Source organism: Oncorhynchus masou, chromosome 11 (assembly GCF_036934945.1).
Source record: "Oncorhynchus masou masou isolate Uvic2021 chromosome 11, UVic_Omas_1.1, whole genome shotgun sequence".
Classification (NCBI taxonomy): Eukaryota; Metazoa; Chordata; class Actinopteri; order Salmoniformes; family Salmonidae; genus Oncorhynchus; species Oncorhynchus masou.
Window position 1 is genome coordinate 33,679,134 of NC_088222.1, and position 25,674 is coordinate 33,704,807.

A 25,674-nucleotide genomic window follows, 5' to 3' on the forward strand; every position below is an offset into this window, starting at 1 on the left:
TGATTAATGGGTGGCTATCTATTACACCATAAACAGAAGAAAATCTGACATATAACTTTGAGGGAATATATTTGATGTCACTGATAACTATTCCTGTGAATACCATTCCTTATTTTTATGCTCTCACCAGCAATTTGGTTCAAATAACCCACTGGGCACACCACGTAATTTCAACACGGATAATTGTTTAATATTTGGTTGAGACATTGATCAATGAGATTACAACCAATATTCACTAACTTTAAAAAAAAAGGCAAAAGTGAGTTGAATTTCCAATGCATTATCACTATGCTTTCAACAATCTAAAAGTATAACCAAATTCCATCGGAAAAACAATGTCTGATTTTTGGTTTAGATGTTACCCAAATGTCTATCACTGTACTTTCAACCATTTAAAAGCACAGCAAAGTTCAAATGGGAATAAAATGTCAGATATTTTGTATATTTATAGAACAGATTGTGTTATCACTGTGCTTCACCTAATAGCACAACTATATGACCTGGATTGCAGTTGAGACGACATTAAAAGTGTACGGCACAAGTGATGAATGCCGTTCAAGATTTCCGCATAGATAATTAAAGCAATTGTGAAGATCTCCACCGACCTAAGATGACCTATGCATGCTATCTAGAATATGCATGCTTTATATGATTACATAAGAATACGTTTATAGTTACAGTAACCTCAAAATGTGGCCATGGGTGAGTTACTCATTTTGAGGTTGAATGTTACATTAGTTTGTAAGATAGCCTTTACTTTCAGCCATTCACTGTATTAAAAAAAGTAATATTGAATTGTGTTTGGTTGAGAACACAATTTAAAGGATATGTACAGTTGAAGTCGGAAGTTAACATACACCTTAGCCAAATACATTTAAACTCAGTTTCACAATTCCTGACATTTAATCCTAGTAAAAATTGTTGTTTTAGGATCAACACTTTATTTTAAGAATGTGAAATGTCAGAATAATAGTAGAGAGAATGGTTTATTTCTGCTTTATTTCTTTCACCACATTCCCAGTGGGTCAGACGTTTACATACACTCAATTAGTGTTTGGCAGTAATGCCTTTAAATTGTTTAACTTGAGTCAAACATTTCAGGTAGTCATCCAAAAGCTTCCCACAATAAGTTGGGTGAATTTTGGCCCCATTCCTCCTGACAGAGCTGGTGTAACTGAGTCAGGTTTGTAGGCTTCCTTGTTCGCGCACACTTTTTCAGTTCTACCAACAAATTTTCTATAGGATTGAGGTCAGGGCTTTGTGATGGCCACTCCAATACCTTGACTTTGTTGTCGTTAAGCCATTTTGCCACAACTTTGGAAGTATGCTTGGGGTCATTGTCCATTTGAAGACCCATTTACGACCAAGCTTTAACCTTGCAGCAAAGCACCCCCACAACATGATGCAGCCACCCCTGTGCTTCACGGTTGGGATTGTGTTCTTCAGCTTGCAAGCCTCCCCCTTTTTCCTCCAAACATAACGATGGTCATTATGGCCAAACAGTTCTATTTTTGTTTCATCAGACCAGAGGACATTTCTCTAAAAAGTACGATCTTTGTCTCCATGTACAGTTGCAAACCGTAGTCTGGCTTTTTTTATGGTGGTTTTGGAGCAGTGGCTTCTTCCTTGTTGAGCAGCCTTTCAGGTTATGTCAATACAGGACTCGCTTTACTGTGAATATAGATACTTTTGTACCTGTTCCCTCCAGCATCTTCATAAGGTCCTGTTTTTCTGGGATTGATTTGCACTTTTCGCACCAAAGTACGTTCATCTCTAGGAAACAGAATGCGTCTCTTCCTGAGCGGTATGACGGCTGCGTGGTCCCATGGTGTTTATACTTGCATACTATTGTTTGTATAAATGAACGTTGTACCTTCAGGCGTTTGGAAATTGCTCCCAAGGATGAACCAGACTTGTGGAGGTCTACAATTTTTATTCTGAGGTCTTGGCTGATTTCTTTTGATTTTCCCATGATGTCAAGCAAAGAGGCACTGAGTTTGAAGGTCGGCCTTGAAATACATCCACAGGTACACCTCCAATTGACTCAAATGATGTCAATCAGCCTATCAGAAGCTTCTAAAGCCATGACATCATTTTCTGGAATTTTTCAAGCTATTTAAAGCTACAGTCAACTTCGTGTATGTAAACTTCTGACCCACTGGAATTGTGATATAGTGAATTATAAGTCAAATAATCTGTCTGTAAAGAATTGTTGTCGAAATTACTTGTGTCATGCAGTTCCAGCAGAGGCACTGGCTTGATCCTATTCTTCAACTTATTTTTGGAGATGGGAATCCAACATAATTAATTTCAAAAGGATATTGAATTGTGTTTGCCTGTCAACGCAACCAAATATCAACATTTGAAGGAGATGTATCTTCTGCTTGGATAGTCCCATTATCTGTGCCACTGACTTAGACTGTCTTCCATTCCAGTTTGTCTACACATTCATAATTGATATATTGGATTCACATCTCTTTCCCAACCAAAAATTGTATTTAAAGAATAGGACTATATCAAATCCAACACACTTTAAATAAGGTCTGATTTGATTTTAGTTCTATTCTTTAACTTGGATTTTTGGTTTAGATGGAGAAGGGAATGCAGTTATTAATATGTGGCCAAACTGGAATTAAAGCATATTATTAAGTAAAACGTTACTCCAAAGCCTCCATACAATGACACATAAATAAAGAAAGAAATGTCATCCAATTGCAGTATGGACAACAGCTCAGTTTATTCCCTATTTAATATGCTAAAGCAAACCATCAACCTGTCATGCTTAATTACCTTCTTTAATTGTAGCCTACCTGAATGAGCCTACTACTAGCAGATTCTTGGTAATTTGCTATGAACGCATGGAAACATAAAACTATAATGGAATTGAATTGGTTGAAGCTTCAAAACGTCTCTGCTCACTGCAGACATTGCGTGATGATGAAGATGCCAGGTGATATTTCTCTGCTTCAATTCTGAGCATCCATCCTGTCATGCGGGGATGCTAGCGCGTGGGCGGGGCAGACTTCCCTTGCAGTGTCCTGTCGTAGTGCAATGTGCATGACGGGACAGAACGGGCAGAGCTGAGAGCAGCGCAAAAGGAAAACATCCGAGACAGTAATCTTTATATTTGGATCATGGATTTATCATTTGTCTATTATCGCTAAACATCGGAGATTGCACCATTCAATAACTCGGACATTTTGTTCCTCTTTAGCAGGATTCCGGGGCCCATCAATAGCGGAGGGGAGACAGTAATTTTCCCTGCTCGGATCCGTGGCATTTGAAGAATTGTATCGCGCGCAGGAGCTGAGCTATAACCGACATCATGGCGTGGCCCTGCATCACCAGGGCGTGCTGTATGGCCCGCTTCTGGAACCAGTTGGACAAGGGGGACATTTCTGTGCCATTGGTTTTCACCAGGTACGATGTCTCGGAGATGCAGCATCTTAAGCTGCAGCACCAACAAAAACAGCCGCATAACCAGGCACAAACGAGCGCAGTCGCCATAGAAACGCAACCCATTCACAGCGACCAGGCGGTAGCAGCTCGTGCGAATCCCGGTATCGCTGCGTCTGGGGAGCGCGCGTGTGGTTCTGTAATGCGGCAAGACTTTAAGCACTGGAAAGTGCGCCCTGAGCCATCCTGTAAACCTAAGAATGAATATCACACTCCCGATATCCCTTTTAATAACAAGACACAATATCAGAAGGATTTCCAGCCGTGGCCCATTCCAAAAAGGAGTGACCATCCTTGGATTCCCAGACCCAGTCCATCCATCTCCATCGGCGATGATCGCGTCCAGGATCGGTCCAAACAAGCGGAGGTAGACATCGGTGTAGAGAAATGCGAAATTGCTGACAAATTGCACGAAAAGGAAATCCTGGGAGGGAGTAAAAATAATCTACCTGCAGAGAAGGAGGGTGAAAAGAAAGTTAGCATCAAAGTGGAGCGAGAAGACGCGGCAGGGGCCAGAGGCAGGGCGGCACTAGATGCGCTAAACAGGCAGTTAAAACAGGAAGTTACTGGTGGCAGCTCATACAAGTAAGTTATAAACGCACTTCACAGGTAAACCCCAGAATCAAACATTGCATCATGTCATTGTGGAAGTTTAATGCGTTTCCAAAGTGGCTTTGCTCTGTGTTGCAGGTGAGTGAGTTCACCTTCAATATGAGGTTGTGTGAAGGTCGTTGCATGTTAATGAGATAAGCAAATAGGCCTACATGTAAAATATTCCTGATATATCATTCAGTATCAGACATCAAACATGCTTTTTTTTACCAAGGAATTCTAACCACTGCTTTCTATTCAAAACTTTGAAACAGATTTGCCTCAATAAAGTAGCATGGATAAAACAGCATCGATCACAGAAATGGTGTAACAGTAAAACGTATTGTTCTGAAGGTCCTTATTTATACATTCTAAAGGTTTGTGCTGAGGTAGAATTATTGTCCCTGTAAAACAATATCTGTCTCTGTCCCAGTATTATGCACTGTGCATGAAAGATGGAGACCTGCCATGTCTGTCTGGCTCAGTGAGCTGAGCACTAAGGCCCGTGCTAGATATGCAGTTTACACAGACACAGCTTGGGGCAGCGGCAGTGCCATGTTTTTGTTATGCTCTGTGAACAAAGATGGTGGATAAATTGTTTAGTCATCTGCCACATCCCATTAGAGTTCCTTACAGAGTAGTTGCCAGGGAGTGAGTGCCACAAAGAGTTTGAGTGTTTGAGGATAACAACTTGAGAAAGTTTTGCCTTTGTTGTTCAAGATTCATCACTACCACTTATTGCTTGTTCTATTTCAGTTCTCTGCTCAATTTGGCAAGAGTACAGTCCCATGATCAAGATATCACACTCCGTAGGTTTTATGCCTGAGCCTTACTGCCAAACACAGTACCTCTGGTCTGATGAATAGAAACACATTTCACCCAGTGAGTGTGACATGACAAAACTAAGCCTGACTCAGCTGTGAATTATATTAGAACACTTCCTTACTGAAGTTACCCACAAAGCATAAATTACTAAGAGGGCTGAGAAGAATATTCTCTCTGACTTGAGGTGGTGTGAGAGAGGAGAGCAAATGCCGTTGATTTATCAAAGGCATTTGATTTAGTTGGCCGTGAACATTGTTCAGTAACATAACACGTTCAGTAACATTGGTCTCAGTGAAGGGGCAGTAAATTGGTTTAGGAACTATCTTTCTGACAGAACACAATGTGTATATGCGGACAATCACATGTCTAGCTTTCTTGAGATTAATAGAGGTGTGCTCCTGTATTGTTCTCAACTTTTATTAATGATTTGGGAAATGGGATGCAACCAGCAAAGTTACATCTATATGCAGATGATAAAGTCATATACTCATGTGCTCCTTCTCTGGTTCAGGCTGTTGAAGAGCTCCAGACTGCTTTTCAGTCATTGCAGGCCTCCCTTTATGTTCTCAAACTGATCTTCTATGTACAACAAACTAAATTCATGACCTTTACCAGAGCTCGCACTCAGCCAGAGAAGAGCATTGTCATATTATCCATAAAAAAGTGTCATCCTACAAATATCTAGTTATTTGGTTGGATGACAAGTTGTCCTTCAAAGTTCATGTGGATAATCTTGTGACAAAGCTTAAATTGATATTGGGTTTTCATTTTCGTAATGAAGCTTCAATCCCACTTATGGCTAGAAAGAATCTTGTTCAGGCCACTTTTCTCTCTGTAATTGATTATGGTGACTTGTTGTAAATGTATGCAGCCTCCTCTGTCTTACAGAGACTGGATTCTGTTTATCATGCATCCTTGCACTTTAATATAAATGCCAAGTCACTCACCCACCATTGCACCTTGTACCAAATGGTAGGTTGGACCTCAACTTATATGCGCAGAAAGCTACATTTGTATGTGTTCATCTACAAAGCTCTTTTGGGTAAACTGCCTATTTACCTGTGTAGTCTGGTCTCCTTCACCACCAGCAGGTAAACTCCCTCTTTACCTCTGTAGTCTGGTCTCCTTCACCACCAGCAGTTACCAGACCTGGTCTGCTAGGTGGTTGCTACTTAAAGTCCCCAGGACATTTACAGTATTAGACAAGACTGCCTTCTTGTGCACCAAACGCATGGAATAATCTACAATCCATGCTTCATCTAGATATGTTAGTGCCACTGAATGAATTTAAAATGTTGATGAAAGACCGTTACAGAAGAGTGTAAATGCTTTTTTAAAGCTGGATCATGTTGTTGTATGTTTTAATTCTGTAATATATTGATTGTTGCTGCCTTCTTGGCCAGGTCTCCCTTGAAAAAGAGACTCTGGGTCTCAATGGGCATTTCCTGGTTAAATAAAGGTAGAAATAAAATAAAAAAGAAGTCTGGCAGCTGGTCACAGTGGAGCGCTCCACTGTTGTTGTGTCAGTATTGTTCTGCAGCCAGTGGGGACCAGCCCAGGGCGGAAAGAGACCTGCTCAGTCCTCACATGGCATGAAATGGCTGCATTGTGACAAGCAGGAGCCCTGAGTCTGCGAGCACTGAGAAAGAAAGAAGCAGGTTGGCTGTTGGTTAATCTCTGACACACACACACATTCACAAACACACACGCATGATCACGCACGTGCTCACACATGCACATATAAACACACACTGTTATGGAGAGCCTTGCCGATGGGGACTCGGCTCCTTGGGATGTGGGTGTCTGTGGAATGACAGACAGATATCCCAGTCTGACCGTGTTGAAGTTTACAAGTCCAATACAGACTCTTTTAATCGCAATATCAAATCATTTCTAGGTGACAATTAAGTACCTTACTGTGATTATTTTTGACAATTTTAATTGAAAACAAACAAAAATAGCTTCTAAGCAAAGAGCAGTTTCTGAAGCAATAATTTTGCTAGGACTGTCTGGGAGTGGTCTGAGTGGGAATGGGAAAACTGAAAACTAGGTGCTATTGGTCTATTCATTAATTTACCGCCAAAACTCCATCGAACCAAGACAGGCTGAAATTTCAGGCGGTATTTTCACAATATTATTCGAACCTCATAGTGTGAAAATATATATAAAACACAGGAAAAACACTTTTTTTCCCCTGCACTGGGCTTTTAACTGCTCAGAGCGACTTCATTCACCTTGCTTTCATGAGACTGTTTATAATTGTGTATGATAAAACTTTGTGTCACTGTATGCCACTGCATGGTTGGAGATTGACGTGACATTCATACAAATGAGGGATGTGAATGAGATTTTCTGCATCTAGTGGTTGCTCCCAATTCAGCCATGCTAATGGAATTAGCAAACCGTGACTACTGAGGTGCTATGTGCACTAACTCCAAACATAAACAATATCCCATAACCCACAGGTGGAAAAAATGCTACTTTAGGTATGATCCCCAATTAGAGACAACGATAGCCAGCTGCCTCTAATTGGGAATCATACCAAAACCCAAACATAGAAAATATAAACTAGATTAACACCCCTAGTCATGCCCTGACCTACTCTACCATAGAAAATAAAGGCTTTCTATGGTCAGGATGTGGATATGGATATGAATAGAATATGAAGCTTCTTGACTTCAAGTTACAGATGGAACCTGACTGGATAGTTGGGCCACATTCTAATTTGTGTTCAGCCAGTCGACCATTTCTCCAAAACAATGGAAAATAGCTGTCTCTCAGAGAAGATTGTTTATGGCACCGTGAAGTAAATAAAACTGCCCTCACGGTTCAAAAACAAAAGTACTGAAGCTGAACCAAGAACTATGCCTGTACTGCAGCGGTCTTTTCAAAATGTAGGCCATCTGAAATGATTCTGTGCAGCCTGCATGCCCCAAAGAAGTAGCATTCATGATGAAAGCCTTTCAGTCATTCCTCACTTCTCACCTTTTTCTTTTTATTTCACAATAACATGAGTGCATGACATGGTGGATGGTATGGACTGTGACAGATGTGATCAAGATGGCGCCTGTGCAAGATGGAGCCGACAAGATGGAGCCTCACTTCAGGTCCTTAGGAAACTATGCAGTTATTTGTTTTTTATGTATAATTTCATTGTTAGCCCAGAAAATCTCAAGTGTTATTACATACAGCCGGGAAGAACTATTGGATAAATACGTCTTTCCCGAAGTGAATCCTTTATTCGGACCTCCACCCTGGACATGGGGTCTTATCCCAGAGGCCGACCCAAAATATCATGGTCACCGCAGGAGAGGCAGTTGGAGCAACCTAGTGGTCAGATGTTTTATTTAACCTTTATTTAACTAGGCAAGTCAGTTAAGAACAAATTCTTATTTACAATGATGGCCTAGGAACAGTGGGTTAACTGCCTGTTCAGGGGCAGAACGACAGCTTGGGGATTTGAACTTGCAATCTTCCGGTTACTAGTCCAACACTCTAACCGCTAGGCTACCCTGCCGCCCCAAGATTCAGAAGGCGAGCACACCATCCACCGCTTCCAAGCATATTACTTGCCAATGTCCAATCTGGAAATATCAAGGTGGACGAAATTAGGGCACGAGTTGCCTTCCAGAGAGACAGAGATTGTAATATTCCCTGTTTCACGGAAACATGGCTCACTCGGGATATGTTGTCAGAGTAGGTACAGCCACCTGGTTTCTTCATGCATTGCACCAACAGAAACAAACATCTCTCTGGTAAGAATAAGGGTGGGGGTGTATGCCTTATGATTAACGACTCATGGTGTAATCACAACAACATACAGGATATCAAGTCCTTTTGTTCACCTGACCTAGAATTCCTTACAATCAATTGCCGACCACATTATCTTCCAAGAGAATTCTCTTCGATTATAGTAACAACACCCCCCACCCCCACCCCACCCACCCTATGTTAACTGGAAACCATACATCCTGAGGCTGCATTTATTGTAGTTGGGGATTTTAACAAAGGTAACCTGAGAACAGAACTTTCTAAATTCTATCACCATATCGAATGTGTGACACGAGCTGGTAGCATTCCGGATCATTGCTACTCTAACTTCCGCAATGTATACAAAGCCCTACCCCGCCTTGCCTTTTGCAAACCTGAACATGACTCTATTTTATTGCTCCCAGCCTATAGACAGAAACTAAAACAAGAAACGCCCATACTCAGGTCCATCCAACGCTGGTCTGACCAATCGTATTCCATGCTTCAAGATTGCTTTGATCACGTGGACTGGCGTATGTTCCGGATAGCCTCAGTCAATAACATTGATGATGCATATGCTGACTCGGTGAGCGAGTTTGTTAGCAAGTGCATCGGCGATGTCGTACCCACTGTGACTATTTTCCTAACCAGAAACCATGGATGGATGGCAGCATTCGCCCAAAACTGAAAGCAAGGCGACTGGAAACATTATAGAGACAAAATAGAGTCGCAATTCAACGGCTCAAACACGAGACGTATGTGGCAGTGTCTACAGTCAGTCACGGATTACAAAAAGAAAACCAGCCCCGTTGCAGACATCGACATCTTGCTCCCAGACAAACTAAACAACTTCTTTGCTCGCTTTGTAGACAATACAGTGCCACTGACATGCCCCACTACCAAAGCCTGTGGGCTCTCCTTCTCCATGGCCAACGTGAATAAAACATTTAAACGTGTTAACCCTCGCAAGTCTGCCGGGCCTAGATGGCATTCCTAGCCGTGTCCTCAGAGCATGCGCAGACCAGCTGGCTGGTGTGTTTACGGACATATTCAATCAATCCCTTTCCCAGTCTGCTGTCCCCACATGCTTCAAGATGGCCACCATTGTTCCTGTTCCCAAGAAAGCTAAGGTAACTGAGCTAAACGACTATCGCCCGATTGCACTCACTTCTGTAATCATGAAGTGCTTTGAGAGACGAGTCAAGGATCATATCACCTCCACCCTACCTGATACCCCAGAGCCACCCCAATTTGCTTACCACCCCAATAGGTCCACTGACGATGCAATTTCCATCACACTGCCCTATCCCATCTGGACAAGAGGAATACCTATGTTAGAATGCTGTTCATTGACTACAGCTCAGCATTTAACACCATAGTACCCTCCAAACTCGTCATTAAGTTCGAGACCATGGGTCTCAACCCCGCCCCGTGCAACTGGGTCCTGGACTTTCTGATGGGCCGCCCCCAGGTGGTGAAGGTAGGAAACAACATCTCCACCCCGCTGATCCTCAACACTGGGGCCCCACAAGGGTGCATTCTCAGCCCTTTCCTGTACTCCCTCTTCACCCACGACTGAGTGGCCATGTACGCTTCCAACTCAATCATCAAGTTTGCAGACGACACTACAGTGGTAGGCTTGATTACCAACAACGAAGAGACAGCCTACAGGGAGGAGGTGAGGGCCCTCGGAGTGTGGTGTCAGGAAAATAACCTCTCACTCAACAAAACAAATGAGATGATTGTGGACTTCAGGAAACAGCAGAGGGAACACCCCACTATCCACATCAATGGGACAGTAGTGGAGAAGGGGGAACGTTTTAAGTTCATCAGCCTACACCTCACAGACAAACTGAAATGGTCCACCCACACAGACAGCATGGTGAAGAAGGCGCAACAGTGCCTCTTCTACCCCAGGAGGCTGAAGAAATTTGGCTTGTCACCCAAAACCCTCACAAACTTTTACAGATGCACAATTGAGAGCATCCTGTCGGGCTGTATTACCACCTGGTATGGCAACCGCAAGGCTCTCCAGAGGGTGGTGCGGTCTGCACAACGCCTCACCGGGGGCAAACTACCTGCCCTCCAGGACACCTACAGCACCTGATGTCACAGGCAGGCCAAAAAGATAATCAAGGACAAGAACCACCCAAGCCACTGCCTGTTCATCCCGCTATCATCCAGAAGGCGAGGTCAGTACAGGTGCATCAAAGCTGGGACCAAGAGACTGAAAAACAGCTTCTATCTCAAGGCCATCAGAATGTTAAACAGCCATCACTAACATAGAGGCTGCTGTCAACATACAGACTCAAACCTCTTGGCCACTTTAATAAATTTACTTAATAATGGTATCACTAGTCACTTTAAATAACCCCACTTTAATAATGTTTACATATCCTACATTACTTATCTCATATGTATATACTGTATTCTATACCATCTACTGCATCTTGCCTATGCCGCTTGACCATCGCTCATCCATATATTTATATGTACATATTCTTATTCATCCCTTCACATTTGTGTGTACAAGGTAGTAGTTGTGAATTTGTTAGATTACTTGTTAGATATTATTGCATTGTCGGAACTAGAAGCACAAGCATTTCGCTACACTCGCATTAACATCTGCTAACCATGTGTATGTGACCAATAAAATTTGATTCAAAAGACCTCTATTTTCTATCTCCATCAAAGCCACCATTGTGTAGACCTCAAGGATTTGTATTAGCTGTGACTGAGGAACCTGCTGCCACTTCAGGCAGAGCAGAGGTTAAGATCCCTCCGCTCAGCTGCCTTCCTGCTTTGTTCCATGTTTACGCTTTGAAAGTCACTTTTGCATGAGAATAACCCTAGGGTCAGGCCTCACCTGCAGTTGTTATGCTTTGTTTACTCCACTATCATCATCATCCACACCAACCACCAGCCTTTTCCTGCTGGGGTAATCAGACAATAAACACAGTGAGCAACAGCACAGACACTTCTTCTCTTCCTCTCATTAAGCAGTTATTTTCCTTTGTTGCAATCTAATTAGAAAACAATCAAATGCTTTCAGAGGCAATTACGTCTTCCTCTATTGCATAATGTGCAATAAGCTGTGGATGATGAATGGGGAGCAGGTAGCATTACTTTAAGGGAGACAGGTAGTTTAGCTTAGTTTCCTTTAGCTCAGAGGGGGCGAGACAGAGGCCATGAATTGTTTATTTGAGATGTTTTCAGGTTGCATCACAGCACAACATGTTCATGCCAACATTGATTAATTAATTAATTTATTGCGATTTTTATTTTATTTTACAAACACCATTGACTCATTCAATACCCACCTCACTCTCATCATGGTTAGATGGACAACTGGCTAGTCATTCACTAGCCATAGGGACCTCTTCTCTGCACACTGCCAACCAGTCCAGGCCAGGGTGATCCCAATGCAGATGAGTGTGCCTGCAGAATGAATGTAGCATGTGAGCAGAGCAGCAGTAGTGGCTGACATATTGTAAAGAGGCCAACAGATTTGAGTGGATTTAAAAATGATCCTCTTAGAAGGCCTGTAAAGCCCGGTATTTCCACCGACATGCAGGCAATGCGTGCTGAATCACTGAATCTAACCACACTGGGGAGAGAGTGATGGAGAAAGAGAGGGAGGGCAGGACATGCTGCTCAATCTCTCCTCGCAAAGCTTAGCTTCCAGGAACTCCCTACAGATGCAGGCAGGTTAGGATCAGAGGTGAGGCATTACATGATAGTCTGAAGAAAGGATTCTCTAATTGAAGTGTTAAACATTAATTTTAGGATTATGGTCATTCAATATTCAGTTAGTGTCTATGCATATAATGTACTGTATAAAGCCAAGAAATTAGCATAACCAGCTTGAGGCAGTTTACATTGCTCTTTCTCACTTCTCACAAGACGTGTTTTATTTTGTGTAAAAAATGTCACTGCTGCTATGAAATAGTTGGGAGAACCATGATGGCTAAGTTGGTAGAGCATGGCGCTTACACCGCTAGAATTGTGGGTTTGAGTCCTAGAGCCACCCACAAGTAAAACATATGCATGCATGACTGTAAGTTGATTAGGATAAGTTATTTGGATGTCTGCCAAATAACATTATTATACTAAATGCTTGACGCAGCTGACATTATTAAAGGTGTGGGTACATCCGAGGTTTAGCCAGGCATCAGAACGTACAACACACTCTGTGGTGATTTCACTGAGTTGCAATATGTCACAGTGTAGCCAATAGCCATCTGACTGCATGGGCAATCTTGACAGGCTACAGATTCAGCTACCATAACGCCAGAGGCAAGCTGATCCCAGAGGGGGGAGAGAGTATTGATAAGGAACAATCAGCAGTTGGCTACATGTAATGGCTGACTGATACAAAAAGAAGCCGTGTCAGTAAATCAAGGCACTGTTACTGTACCCTGGGATTGATTGATTCACCTCAAGTGTTTAGAGAATGTCTGGCTGCGTTCAGCTGTTATGTACTGTACTATGTAATGATTTATTATTGATTCTGCCGTGTAGTAAATCGTGCAATCATTTCAGATGTGTATGTTATTGTTTATTGGAAACTCTGTGTCACAGTCGGATGGGCTTCGGATTAGCATGTCTGTCCTGCCAAAGTGGGATGTCGTAGGAAGGTAAATTTACAGTAAAAAAGACTGGCTGTGATAATTATGATTATGATAATTATTTGTATTTAACACTGATGATACTTTGCTGTCCAATGTAAATGCTGCAATCAATTGGATTTATTCCATATCCTCTCATGAATGGATGTAACCTAACTGCCATGGCATGTTTTAATTAAGGCTGAGAGATTTTATTTGGCAATAGATTTGTTCAGACTAGCGCTGTAGCTATGCGTGCTAATGGTCCTTTTGCCGTTCTCTGCCCTTTCTAAGTCTCTAAGAGAGTAGTGCCAGATTGTTCCCTGTCTGCCTGGCTGTTGCCTGGCTGTTGCCTGCCATGCTATGTTAGAGAAGGGTAGCATGTGTATCTTAGCAGTGTTGTTCCCTGGCATCCCTCCACCACTTGTCAGTGCCAGTGTCATAACGTCATAGTGACGGCGCTTTTCACAACATATCTCCCCTTTCCTGCAGGGTCAGCAGGGTCAGCTCCAGGTACCAGGCAGAACCATTAGTGGATAGCCATACAGCAGTAAGAAAAACAGTATGTTATCTGTCAGGATTTGGCCAGGGTTGTTCCGGGTTTTGGTCAGTAGATGTCCCCATTGTGCTTTTTGTCCCTATGTTTTTCCCTTAATCCCCATTATTATTTGCACCTGTGTCTCGTTTCCCCTGATTGTATTTAAACCCTTTGTTTCCCTCAGTTCTGTGCTCTGTGTTTGTATGTTAGCACCCTGCCCTAGTGTTCTGTGTGCTCTTGTCGATTCCGGGTGAAGTTCTTGTGGTATTCTGTTTTTTGTTTTTTGTTTATTTTTGGTGAGTTTCTTTTGAGGTCTTTTTGTGTTTTTCCTACCACCTTTTGGATTTGCCATTTTTTGTATTTTAGGATTTTTTCTTTATTAAATACACCGTCTTAAGTACTGCTGTGTCTGCCTCATCTTCTGGGTTCTGCTGACTATTCGTGGCTCAGTTGGTTAAGTGACTGTTTCTCACTCCGGAGACCCAGGTTCGAAACCGGGTCCTGACATTATCTTGGCAAGACCTGCTTTTCTACAGTAATAAATGCAGTATGTTAACTTGGTAAGACCTCATCAAATAACAGCTTGTTTTGGCAGAGGAAAGTTTCATTTTAGCACCACATAATAGAGGGAGTAAAGATACATAAAATTAGACTTTATTAGGGGTTTAGAGTTGTTAAGATGTTTTAGATGTGTGTAAGAGGTGAGCAAGTATGTTCAAGAAACCTCGCAAATCACATCATATGTCAAACATTTTCATACTTGTCTTTGACAAAGATCTGTTTTGAAAGAAATGGAAGTAGACTAGGTACCAAGCACACACTGACCTGGAAGACACTAGCTTAATTGTTACCAGTCATATGAGTATGACGTTGTCCAGCTTGCTATGTACAGTATAGACTTGTGTTTGACTCTCTCTCTGCCTACCACTACCCCGTCAATTGCACCCTGCGCGGGTAGTAGCATTCTATGCCCTTGGCCACAGACATTGTATAATCTGACCTTGTACTGTCTCTCCTCTCTTTTCCTGCCCAAGCATTAAAAGTGGACTTCAATCCTTTTATGTAACAACTCTGTGATTCCATCTCACTTCCACTCCACTGGAGCTAGATCTAACTATCTAACCACCAGCCGCTCTTACTTTAACCACTAGTCCACTCATCAACATCCTGGGCAGTTTTCTTTATGAGAAAATAAAATTGTTTGGGGCAATTTATCATATCTGACCAAATGCTTAAACTTTAGAGTTTGATGGGTAATTTAGTTGTATTGATAAATGTAGACTGATATATAACTGCAGTGTCCTAAGTTAGATATTTTTTAAATGCCACACAGTAAGATCTTATTATCAAATGCCAATAAAGGTTCAATTAAATACATGAACAACTTTGATAAGGTTACAGTTCTGAGGAGTGTTACACTACATCAAAACATTGGGGGCTCACAGAGATAGTGTTTCAGTCTATCTATTGGGTTAGTTAAAGGCAAGCTTCGTCATACATCATATTAACTGTTATAGGCCAATTTCAATTTTGCCCGGTTTATCAAAAGTGTTGGAAAAACGTGTCAATAATCAACTGACTGGCTTTCTTGATGTCTATAGTATTCTCTCTGGTATGCAATCTGTTTTCCGCTCAGGTTATGGGTGTGATACTGCAACGTTAAAAGGTCCTAAATGATGTCAACATTGCCCTTGATTCTAAGTAATGTTGTGCTGCTATTTTTATTGACTTGGCCAAAGCTTTTGATACAGTAGACCATTGCATTCTTCTGGGCTGGCTAAGGAGTATTGGTGTCTCTGAGGGGTCTTTGGTCTGGTTTGCTAACTACCTCTCTCAAAGAGTGCAGTGTATGAAGTCAGATCATCTGCTTTCTCAGCCATTGCCTGTCACCAAGGGAGTACCCCAAGACTCGATCCTAGGCCCCACACTCTTCTCAATTTACATCAACAACAGAGCTCAGGTAGTAGGAAGCTTTCTCATCCATTCATATGCAGATGATACAGTCTTATACTCAGCTAGCCCTTCCCCGGATGTTGTGTTAAACACTCTACAACAAAGCTGTCTTAGTGTCCAACAAGCTTTCTCTGCCTTTAACCTTGTTCTCAACACCTCCAAAACAAAGAGCATGTGGTTTGGTAAGAAGAATTCCCTTCTCCCCACCAGTGGGATTACTACCTCTGAGGGTTTAGAGCTTGAGGTAGTCACCTCATACAAGTACTTGGGAGTATGGCTAGACGGTACACTGTCCTTCTCTCAGCGCATATCAAAGCTGTAGGCTAAGGTTAAATCTAGACTTGGTTTCCTCTATCGTAATCACTCCTCTTTCACCCCAGCTGCCAAACTAACCCTGATTCAGATGACCATCCTACCCATGCTAGATTACAGAGACATAATTTATAGATCGGCAGGTAAGGGTGCTCTCGAGCGGCTAGGTTTACTTTCCCATTCGGCCATCATACTTGCCACAAATTCTCCTTATAGGACATATCACTGCACTCTATACTCTTCTGTGAATTGGTCATCTCTGTATACCCATCGCAAGACCCACTGGTTGATGCTTATTTAAAAAAATCCTCGTAGGCCACCCTCCCCCTATATGAGATACCAACTGCAGTCCTCACCCTCCACATACAACAACTGTTCTGCCAGTCACATTCTGTTAAAGGTTGCTCCTTTTTTCAGTTTGTTGCAGCTCGCGACTGAAACTAGCTGCAAAAAAAAACACTCAAATTGGAAGACTCAATCAAGGACACTCTTACTGACAGTTGTGGCTGCTTCACGTGATGTATTGTTGTCTCTACCTTCTTGCCCTTTGTGCTGTTGTCTGTGTCAGATAATGTTTACACCCTGTTTTGTGCTGCTGCCATGTTGTGGTTCTGCCATGTTGTTGCCATTAGTTGCTGTTATGCTATGTTGTTGTCTTAGGTCTCTCTTTATGTAGTGTTGTCTCTTGTCGTGATGTGCGTTTTGTAAAATGTTCTTAGTTTTTTATCCCAGCCCGTCCCCGCAGGAGGCCTTTTGCCTTTTGGTAGGACGGCATTGTAAATAAGAACTTGTTCTTAAATGACTTGCCAAGTTAAATAAATAAAAAATTGCTTTCCATATAAACATGCCATACAAAAGGAAGCGTTACTCTGTACATACAGTGGGGAGAACAAGTATTTGATAACCTGCAAAATCGGCAGTGATTCCTACTTACAAAGCATGTAGAGGTCTGTAATTTTTATCATAGGTACACTTCAACTGTGAGTCATTAATTAGCATTTTATTGCATGACATAAGTATTTGATCACCTACCAACCAGTAAGAATTCCGGCTCTCACAGACCTGTTAGTTTTTCTTTAAGAAGCCCTCCTGTTCTCCACTCATTACCTGTATTAACTACACCTGTTTGAACTTGTTACCTGTATAAAAGACATCTGTCCACACACTCAATCAAACAGACTCCAACCTCTCCACAATGGCCAAGACCAGAGAGCTGTGTAAGGACATCAGGGATAAATTGTAGACCTGCACAAGGCTGGCATGGGCTACAGGACAATAGGCAAGCAGCTTGGTGAGAAGGCAACAACTGTTTGCGCAATTATTAGAAAATGTAAGAAGTTCAAGATGACGGTCAATCACCCTCAGTCTGGGGCTCCATGCAAGATCTCACCTCGTGGGGCATCAATGATCATGAGGAAGGTGAGGGATCAGCCCAGAACTACACGGCAGGACCTGGTCAATGATCTGAAGAGAGCTGGGACCACAGTCTCAGAGAAAACTATTAGTAACACACTACACCGTCATGGATTAAAATCCTACAGCTCACGCAAGGTCCCCCTGCTCAAGCCAGCGCATGTCCAGGCCCATCTGAACTTTGCCAATGACCATCTGGATGATCCAGAGGAGGAATGGGAGAAGGTCATGTGGTCTGATGAGATGAAAATAGAGCTTTTTGGTCTAAACTCCACTCGTCATGTTTGGAGGAAGAAGAAGGATGAGTACAACCCCAAGAACAACATCCCAACCGTGAAGCATGGAGGTGGAAACATCATTCTTTGGGGATGCTCTTCTGCAAAGGGGACAGGATGACTGCACCGTATTGAGGGGAGGATGGATGGGGCCATGTATCGCGAGATCTTGGCCAACAACCTCCTTCCCTCAGTAAGAGCATTGAAGATGGGTCGTGGCTGGGTCTTCCAGCATGACAACGACCCGAAACACACAGCCAGGGCAACTAAGGAGTGGCTCCGTAAGAAGGATCTCAAGGTCCTGGAGTGGCCTAGCCAGTCTCCAGACCTGAACCCAATAGAAAAATCTTTGGAGGGAGCTGAAAGTCCGTATTGCCCAGCGACAGCCCCGAAACCTGAATGATCTGAACAAGGTCTGTATGGAGGAGTGGGCCAAAATCCCTGCTGCAGTGTGTGCAAACCTGGTCAAGAACTACAGGAAACGTATGATCTCTGTAATTGCAAACAAAGGTTTCTGTACCAAATATTAAGTTCTGCTTTTCTGATGTATCAAATACTTATGTCATGCAATAAAATGCTAATTAATTACTTAAAAATCATACATTGCGATTTTCTGGATTTTTGTTTTAGATTCCGTCTCTCACAGTTGAAGTCTACCTATGATAAAAATTACAGACCTCTACATGCTTTGTAAGTAGGAAAACCTGCAAAATCGTCAGTGTATCAAATACTTGTTCTCCTAACTGTATAGGATAGCTCGAGATAGAGGGCTGATGTAGATAGAGGACCAAGTTTGGATGTTGTGGTTAGGGCTATTACGGTGACTGTATTGCCTCCACACTGGCGGTCTCAAGCCGTTTAGTTCAGGTAATTAGGCTTCTCCAAGCTCTGATGCTGCTGATGGACATTACTAGCCTACCAAAACTTGCTAACAGCCTGGTACTCAGCAATATATTGTCCCTCTAATCACACTGACATCAATGCAAATGTTATCGAAAATCTAATCAAACAGTTCATGAGAACCCATGAGCTCATGTTGTGCAACATTTCTATAGGCTATGTAATTGCATGAGAAAACAGTGATGGCCTCTTAAAAAGAGAATCCCATCAGCTTTCTTTAAGCTAGGCCTACTATATGTTGATTTATAAACTTTCCAAATATTAAGCACATTGCTTCTCTTTAGAAACAGGAATATAGCCTAAACTGCCATTTAAAGGAACCACGATGTCACGTGTGCTCCCTCTCCGGTCTCTAAGTCACCAGGCTGCTTGTTATTGCACACACCTGTTACCATCGTTACACGCACCTGCACATCAGACTCACCTGGACTTCATCACCTCCCTGATTACCTTCCCTATATTCAGTTGAAGTTGGAAGTTTACATACACTTAGGTTGGAGTCATTAAAACTCTTATCAACCACTCTGCAAATTTCTTGTTAACAAACTATAGTTTTGGCAAGTTGGTTAGGACATCTACTTTGTGCATGACACAAGTCATTTTTCCAAAAGTTGTTTACATAATTCACTGTATCACAATTCCAGTGGGTCAGAAGTTTACATACACTAAGTTGACTGTGCCTTTAAACAGCTTAGAAAATTCCAGAAAATTATGTCATGGCTTTAGAAGTCTCTGCTGGGCTAATTGACATCATTTGAGTCAATTGAAGTTGTACCTGTGGATGTATTTCAGCCAAGACCTCAGAATAAAATTGTAGGCCTCCACAAGTCTGGTTCATCCTTGGGAGCAATTTCCAAATGCCTGAAGGTACCACGTTCATCTGTACAAACAATAGTACGCAAGTATAAACACCATGGGACCGAACAGCCGTCATACCGCTCAGGAAGAGACGCGTTCTGTCTCCTAGAGATGAACGTACTTTGGTGCAAAAAGTGCAAATCAATCCCAGAACAACAGCAAAGGACCATGTGAAGATGCTGGAGGAAACAGGTACAAAAGTATATATATATCCACAGTAAAACGAGTCCTATATCAACATCACCTGAAAGGCCACTCAACAAGGAAGAAGCCACTGATCCAAAACCACCATAAAAAAGCCAGACTACGGTTTGCAACTGCACATGGGGACAAAGATTGTTATTTTTGGAGAAATGTCCTCTGGTCTGATGAAACAAAAATAGAACTGTTAGGCCATAATGACCATCGTTATGTTTGGAGGAAAAAGGGGGAGGCTTGCAAGCCTGAAAAACACCATCCCAACCGTGAAGCACAGGGATGGCTGCATCATGTTGTGGGGGTGCTTTGCTGCAAGGTTAAAGCTTGGTCGTAAATGGGTCTTCCAAATAGACAATGACCCCAAGAATACTTCCAAAGTTGTGGCAAAATGGCTTAAGGACAACAAAGTCAAGGTATTGGAGTGGCCATCACAAAGCCCTGACCTCAATCCTATAGAAAATTTGTGGGCAGAACTGAAAAAGCGTGCGCGAGCAAGGAGGCCTACAAACCTGACTCAGTTACACCAGCTCTGTCAGGAGGAATTTATGGAAGTCTACCCGAATCGTTTGACCCAAGTTAAACAATTTGAAGGCAATGCTACCAAATGGTAATTGAGTGTATGTCAACTTCTGACCCACTGGGAATGTGATGAAAGAAATAAAGCTGAAATAAATTATTCTCTCCTATTATTCTGACATTTTACATTCTTAAAATAAAGTGGTGATCCAACTGACCTAAGACAGGGAATTTTTACTTGGATTAAATGTCAGGAGTTGTGAAAAACTGAGTTTAGACGTATTTGGCTAAGGTGTATTTAAACCTCCGACTTCAACTGCAGATATGTCACTCCCTTTGGTTCTTTCTCCAGGCGTTATTGTTTCTGTTCCTGTGTCATGTCTGTGCATTTTTCGTGTTTCTTATTTTGTAGAATTTATTAAGACACTCACTCCCTGAACTTGCTTCCCGACTCTCAGGGCACATCGTTACAAACGGGAAACACGTCTCCCCTTTGTCACGTTCTGACCTTTATTTCCTTTGTTGTGTCATTATTTAGTATGGTCAGGGCGTGAGTTGGGGTGGGCAGTCTATTTTTGTTTTTCTATGATTTGGGTATTTCTATGTTTCGGCCTAGTATGGTTCTCAATCAGAGGCAGGTGTCATTAGTTGTCTCTGATTGAGAATCATACTTAGGTAGCCTGGGTTTCACTGTGTGTTTGTGGGTGATTGTTCCTGTCTCTGTGTTTGCACCAGATAGGGCTGTTTTGTTTTTTTCACATTTCTTGTTTTGTTAGTTTATTCATGTATAGTGTTTATATTAAAGAACCATGAATAACCACCACGCTGCCTTTTAGTCCGCCTCTCCTTCACCTCAAGAAAACCGTTACACCGTTCTGTAATGGGGTGTGTAACTGGTGGCAGGGAAGTCAGAAGCAGGAGAGCAGAACTAGGCAATAGCCGGAGCAGTTTAATTGCAAAATCAACGGCATAAAGAATAACAAACCTGTCGCGCACCAGTAAACATGTGCACAAGCACTTACCACAAACAATACCACACAAAGACATGGGGGGTACAGAGGGTTAAATACACAACAATTAATGAGGGAAATGAACACCAGGTGTGTAGGAAAACAAAACAAAACAAATGGAAAATGAAAAGTGGAACGACGATGGCTAGAAGATCGGCGACACCGACCGCCGAATACCGCCCGAACATGGAGAGGAACCGACTTCAGTGGAAGTCGTGACACGTTCGCTATTTAAGTGCATAGATAACATGTATTTTTCCCCCTGCTTCGAGACAGGTGCTTGATAATGGTCCATTCTAAATAAATACAAATTCACGCGTATAGTATTTAGTATATGTAAAAACAAGCATAAATCAAGAATAGTCTAATGGTGTAATGATGGGGCAGTGATTCGGAAGCAGGTACAGGTATAACGTTTTAATAAAACCACAAAACCAAGAACACAATAACGCCAAGACAAGAATAATACCAACTGGTGAGTGAACCTGGGAGAGTGACATATAAATGGGAGGAAATTATGAAGGTAATGGAGTCCAGATGTGAATCATAATGATGAATCCCAGGTGGTTAGTACTCTGGCGACGTTGTAGGCCGGAGGGGAGGAGCAGGAGCAGACGTGACAGATGGGTGACAGTATTAGACTTGTGAATGATATATTATCACTTGTGAATGATGTCCAGCTTAAGGCAAGAAACAGTGCATGCCTTATTTTGCTACTTCTTCTAATCATAGTCACACACCTCATGTAGCCTAGACCATAGGCCTATATGTTTTGATAAGGTTTGTATCACAACTAAAGTGGCCAAAGAACTTCTTAAAATGAAGCACATTCATCTGCTTTACAATGGGTGTAGAGCCTAACTGGCATACAGTACATACTGTACGCAGTGTGTGATTTTCAAGTTTGGGGAAGAACTTTTTCACCTAATTCGAGACACCTTTATAATAAAAGCATTACATGCATAGTTGCATTTGTGGTCACTTTTGAGAATGGTGTTTTCTGGCTAATGGAACACTGCCGTGTGCGCATTGGTGTGCTTATAATGTGAAGAAACAGCCTAATAGTTTACCAACATTTTAAACTAAACGTTCTGATCTGTTGCGTCAGGCTCATTGCTTAAAGAAGTTTTTTGATGCTAGTGGTTTTTATCATTCGGAATCTATCGTATCCCATAACTGTCCCAGGCTATGTTTAGAATATTTATTTCTCGTACAGAATAAAATAGGTAAACTTTTGTACTATGGCGGATAGTAGATTGACATAGATTAGTGCTTTTGCTGTTCGTTAGGCCTACTCATCTCATTGGCTGACGAAAAGTAAATGTGGACAGTTTTTCCAATATGTTCATTATGCACCTCGGAATTGGATAAGGACATGCGCGCAGTTGCATCCCAGATGTGTCGGTCTTCACGTGACAGATAGCCATTGAAGTGAGAAGTGCTTCGGCACGCGGCCGGGAGAAGGGACTTATAATTGTTATATTCAGCCCAAGGGCACAATGGCCACTGGCTGCAAAAGGCATGGATTTTTTTTAGGGGGCATTACGACCACACAAAGGGGATGCAGCCGGTAAATTTGAGGCCTTATCAAGTGTTTGTCAAATTGTGAATGGGAGACTGATGAAGTGTGTACAGCCTGTACAAAAAAAACTAAGCAGAGCTCATGCATTTCATGTGACTTTTTTCAAAATCATCATTAGAGACGCATTATGCAGCCTTAGAATGTATTAAAAGTCACACCATATAGCCCAACAAATCTTGTCTGCTAAATTAATTGTGTAGCCCACAGTCACATGGCATAGCCAGATCAGGGCCTAACATAACGACAACTCAGAGTATTCTATTCTGTTCTTCCGAAATAGACTACATTTTCTTCATATCATGTTTTTTTTTACTTGTCTGAAATAAATAATGCATTTATTGTGATGGTGCAGGCTATATTACTTGAATTTATTAGACTTTTTAAAATGTAGATGTTCCAAAGTTCTACATCAGTGGCTATGCGTTGAAGCCAGAAAATGCTAAATGTGTTTATATTAATTAACGGTCAATTACCGTGAGACCGACAGTTATTTGCTTGACGATCACCATCTGACAAAATATCATGACCGCCACCGCCCAAGTTGTGGTTTGAAGGCAGAGCAGCAGATGATGTTCCAATGGTGTCAGAATAAGAGAATGCAGATCATTTTCTCTTTGAGGCATTCTCCTTATCACCACGCATTCTGTTATTTTTCTCCACTCACATTCGATCCCATGACAACCTATTACAAGAGGATCTCTGTGGTATGGATCCAGCTTTGATTCATACTGTGATGGAAAAGAGCCAGCTACAGATGCAGCCTGATTTATTTTCAGCCTGAAACTCATTTGTTCCACACATAGGACAGCGTGTATAACCTAGTGGTCTTTAAGGCTGGCTGGCTGTTATTTAAGCCTTCTCATCATCCATCCATGGCCATGCTGCAGTAGCTGCCATGGGTTGAGCTATAGTGTGATAGATTTCATATCTTTCTACGTGATCTTCAGCAGCAGTTTAATTTTTATAATGGATCTGTAGTAAGGTTGCAAAGGGTCGGAAACTTTCCGGTAAATTTCTGACATCTTCCATGGGAAGTTAAGCCCTGGAATTTGGGGGATTTTGCTTAAATTCATCAAAAAAGTTAGCTTATAACAGTGAGACTTTTTTGTGGGATACACATAAGGTAATTCTAGGTCTTGTGGCTTTTTTTGGTTAAACTATCCCCAATTCAATGGAATTGCAACCCTCTGCATGTATAGTGCATTCTTCCATCACATGTACAGCTGATTCTCAAGATCTTGCACACCAATGAGATGCTATTGAGCCCACACTACTACACTGTCTGAGCCAAGGACTACATGCTTTCTGGTCAGTTTTGATTACAATACTGGGTGGGGTGAATGTATTTAATATGACATACATTATTTTTTGTTAACGAGTAAACACTTAGCCTACAGCAACGTGTTTTTAAATCATTTCTAACTTGTTAACAATTTCTGCTATTTAGTTTTTTCTCCCATGTGGGTTTTAGCTTGCTTGAGCCTGCTAACTGAGGAGTGTTACCTGTTCACCTGTTTCCATATATGTTTCATTTTAAAACATTTATCTTACAACTGAGTTGGTTAATCTAACTGCTTAATTATTTATCTGTACATGGAATTGTATTTTTTATTTGTTTTACTCATGTTTCTCTAATCTTTCCAGGAAAATGCCACGGGCACTATCTGATGTGTGGAGACATTTCACTGCAGCTAATGTAGAAGGAAAAGCGGTGTACATTTGTAAATACTGTGCCAAATCATATGTAAAGAATGATCTGGCCAAGTGCATAAAGTTCCCTCAGCACTCACAACAAGCAACCTCTGACAAAATTTCATCTACTTCTATTCGAGGTGAAAATGATGAATCAGACACCTTATCGATAGCAACAGCTCATGGTCCTCCTGGAATCAGAAGTTATTTTTTACCCAATGGAGAAACTTAGTCAGACAAATGCTGATAAATGTCTTGCTCGAGCTCTGTATGCAACTGGTTTACCTCTGACGCTCACAGGCAATGTGTATTGGAATAGATTTCTGAATGTTCTTTTCGCCCATACACCCACCAACCAGACATGCTTTATCTACTCATTTGCTAGATGCAGAAATCAACAGAGTTCAAGTGAAGGTCAAGCAAATCATAGAGAAAGCAGACTGTATTGCAATCATTTTTGATGGGTGGTCGAATGTTTGTGGGCAAGGAATAATTAACTACATCATTTCCACCCCTCAACCAGTATTCTACAAAAGCACAGACACAAGGGACAACAGACACAACAGTCTCTGCATTGCATATGAGCTGAAGGCAGTCATCAATGACCTTAGACCACAGAAGGTATTTGCACCGGTGACAGACAATGCTGTGAACATGAAGGCTGCTTGGTCTAAAGTGGAGGAGTCCTATCCTCACATCACACCCATTGGCTGTGCTGCTCATCCATTGAATCTGCTCCTCAAGGACATCATGGCACTGAAAACAATGGATACACAAGTTCAGTACCCTCCAAGCTCATCATCAAGCTCGTCATCAAGCTCGAGACCCTGGGTCTCGACCCCGCCCTGTGCAACTGGGTACTGGACTTCCTGACGGGCCGCCCCCAGGTGGTGAGGGTAGGCAACAACATCTCAACAACAACTGGAAGCACAAGCATTTCACTACACTCGCATTAACATCTGCTAACCATGTGTATGTGACAAATAGAATTTGATTTGATTTGATTTACAAGAGATCCAAGGAAATGGTTAGGTATGTGAAGGGTCATCAAGTTATAGCAGCAATCTACCTCACCTAGCAAAGTAGGAAGAGTAAGAACACCAGATTGAAGCTGCCCAGCAAAACCCGTTGGGATGGTGTTGTCATCATGTTTGACAGTCTCCTGGAGGGGAAGGAGTCTCTCCAAGAAATGGCCATA

The 25,674-nt window shown here is 42.0% G+C and overlaps 1 protein-coding gene across 4 annotated transcripts in view; it reads left to right on the forward strand.

Moving 5' to 3' along the window:
* Positions 1 to 3,022: 3,022 nt before the first annotated feature.
* LOC135548571 (microtubule-associated protein 6 homolog) overlaps positions 3,023 to 25,674 on the forward strand; it is a 37,858-nt gene continuing 15,206 nt past the window's right edge. For 3 of the 4 annotated variants that reach the window (XM_064978315.1, XM_064978317.1, XM_064978319.1), the window contains exon 1: positions 3,035 to 4,041. In XM_064978315.1, coding sequence (XP_064834387.1) covers positions 3,326 to 4,041 — 716 coding nt within the window. In that variant the 5' untranslated portion in view covers positions 3,035 to 3,325. Of the gene's footprint in view, positions 4,042 to 25,674 lie in introns of all 4 variants that reach the window. The other variant, XM_064978316.1, reaches the window with a different exon arrangement.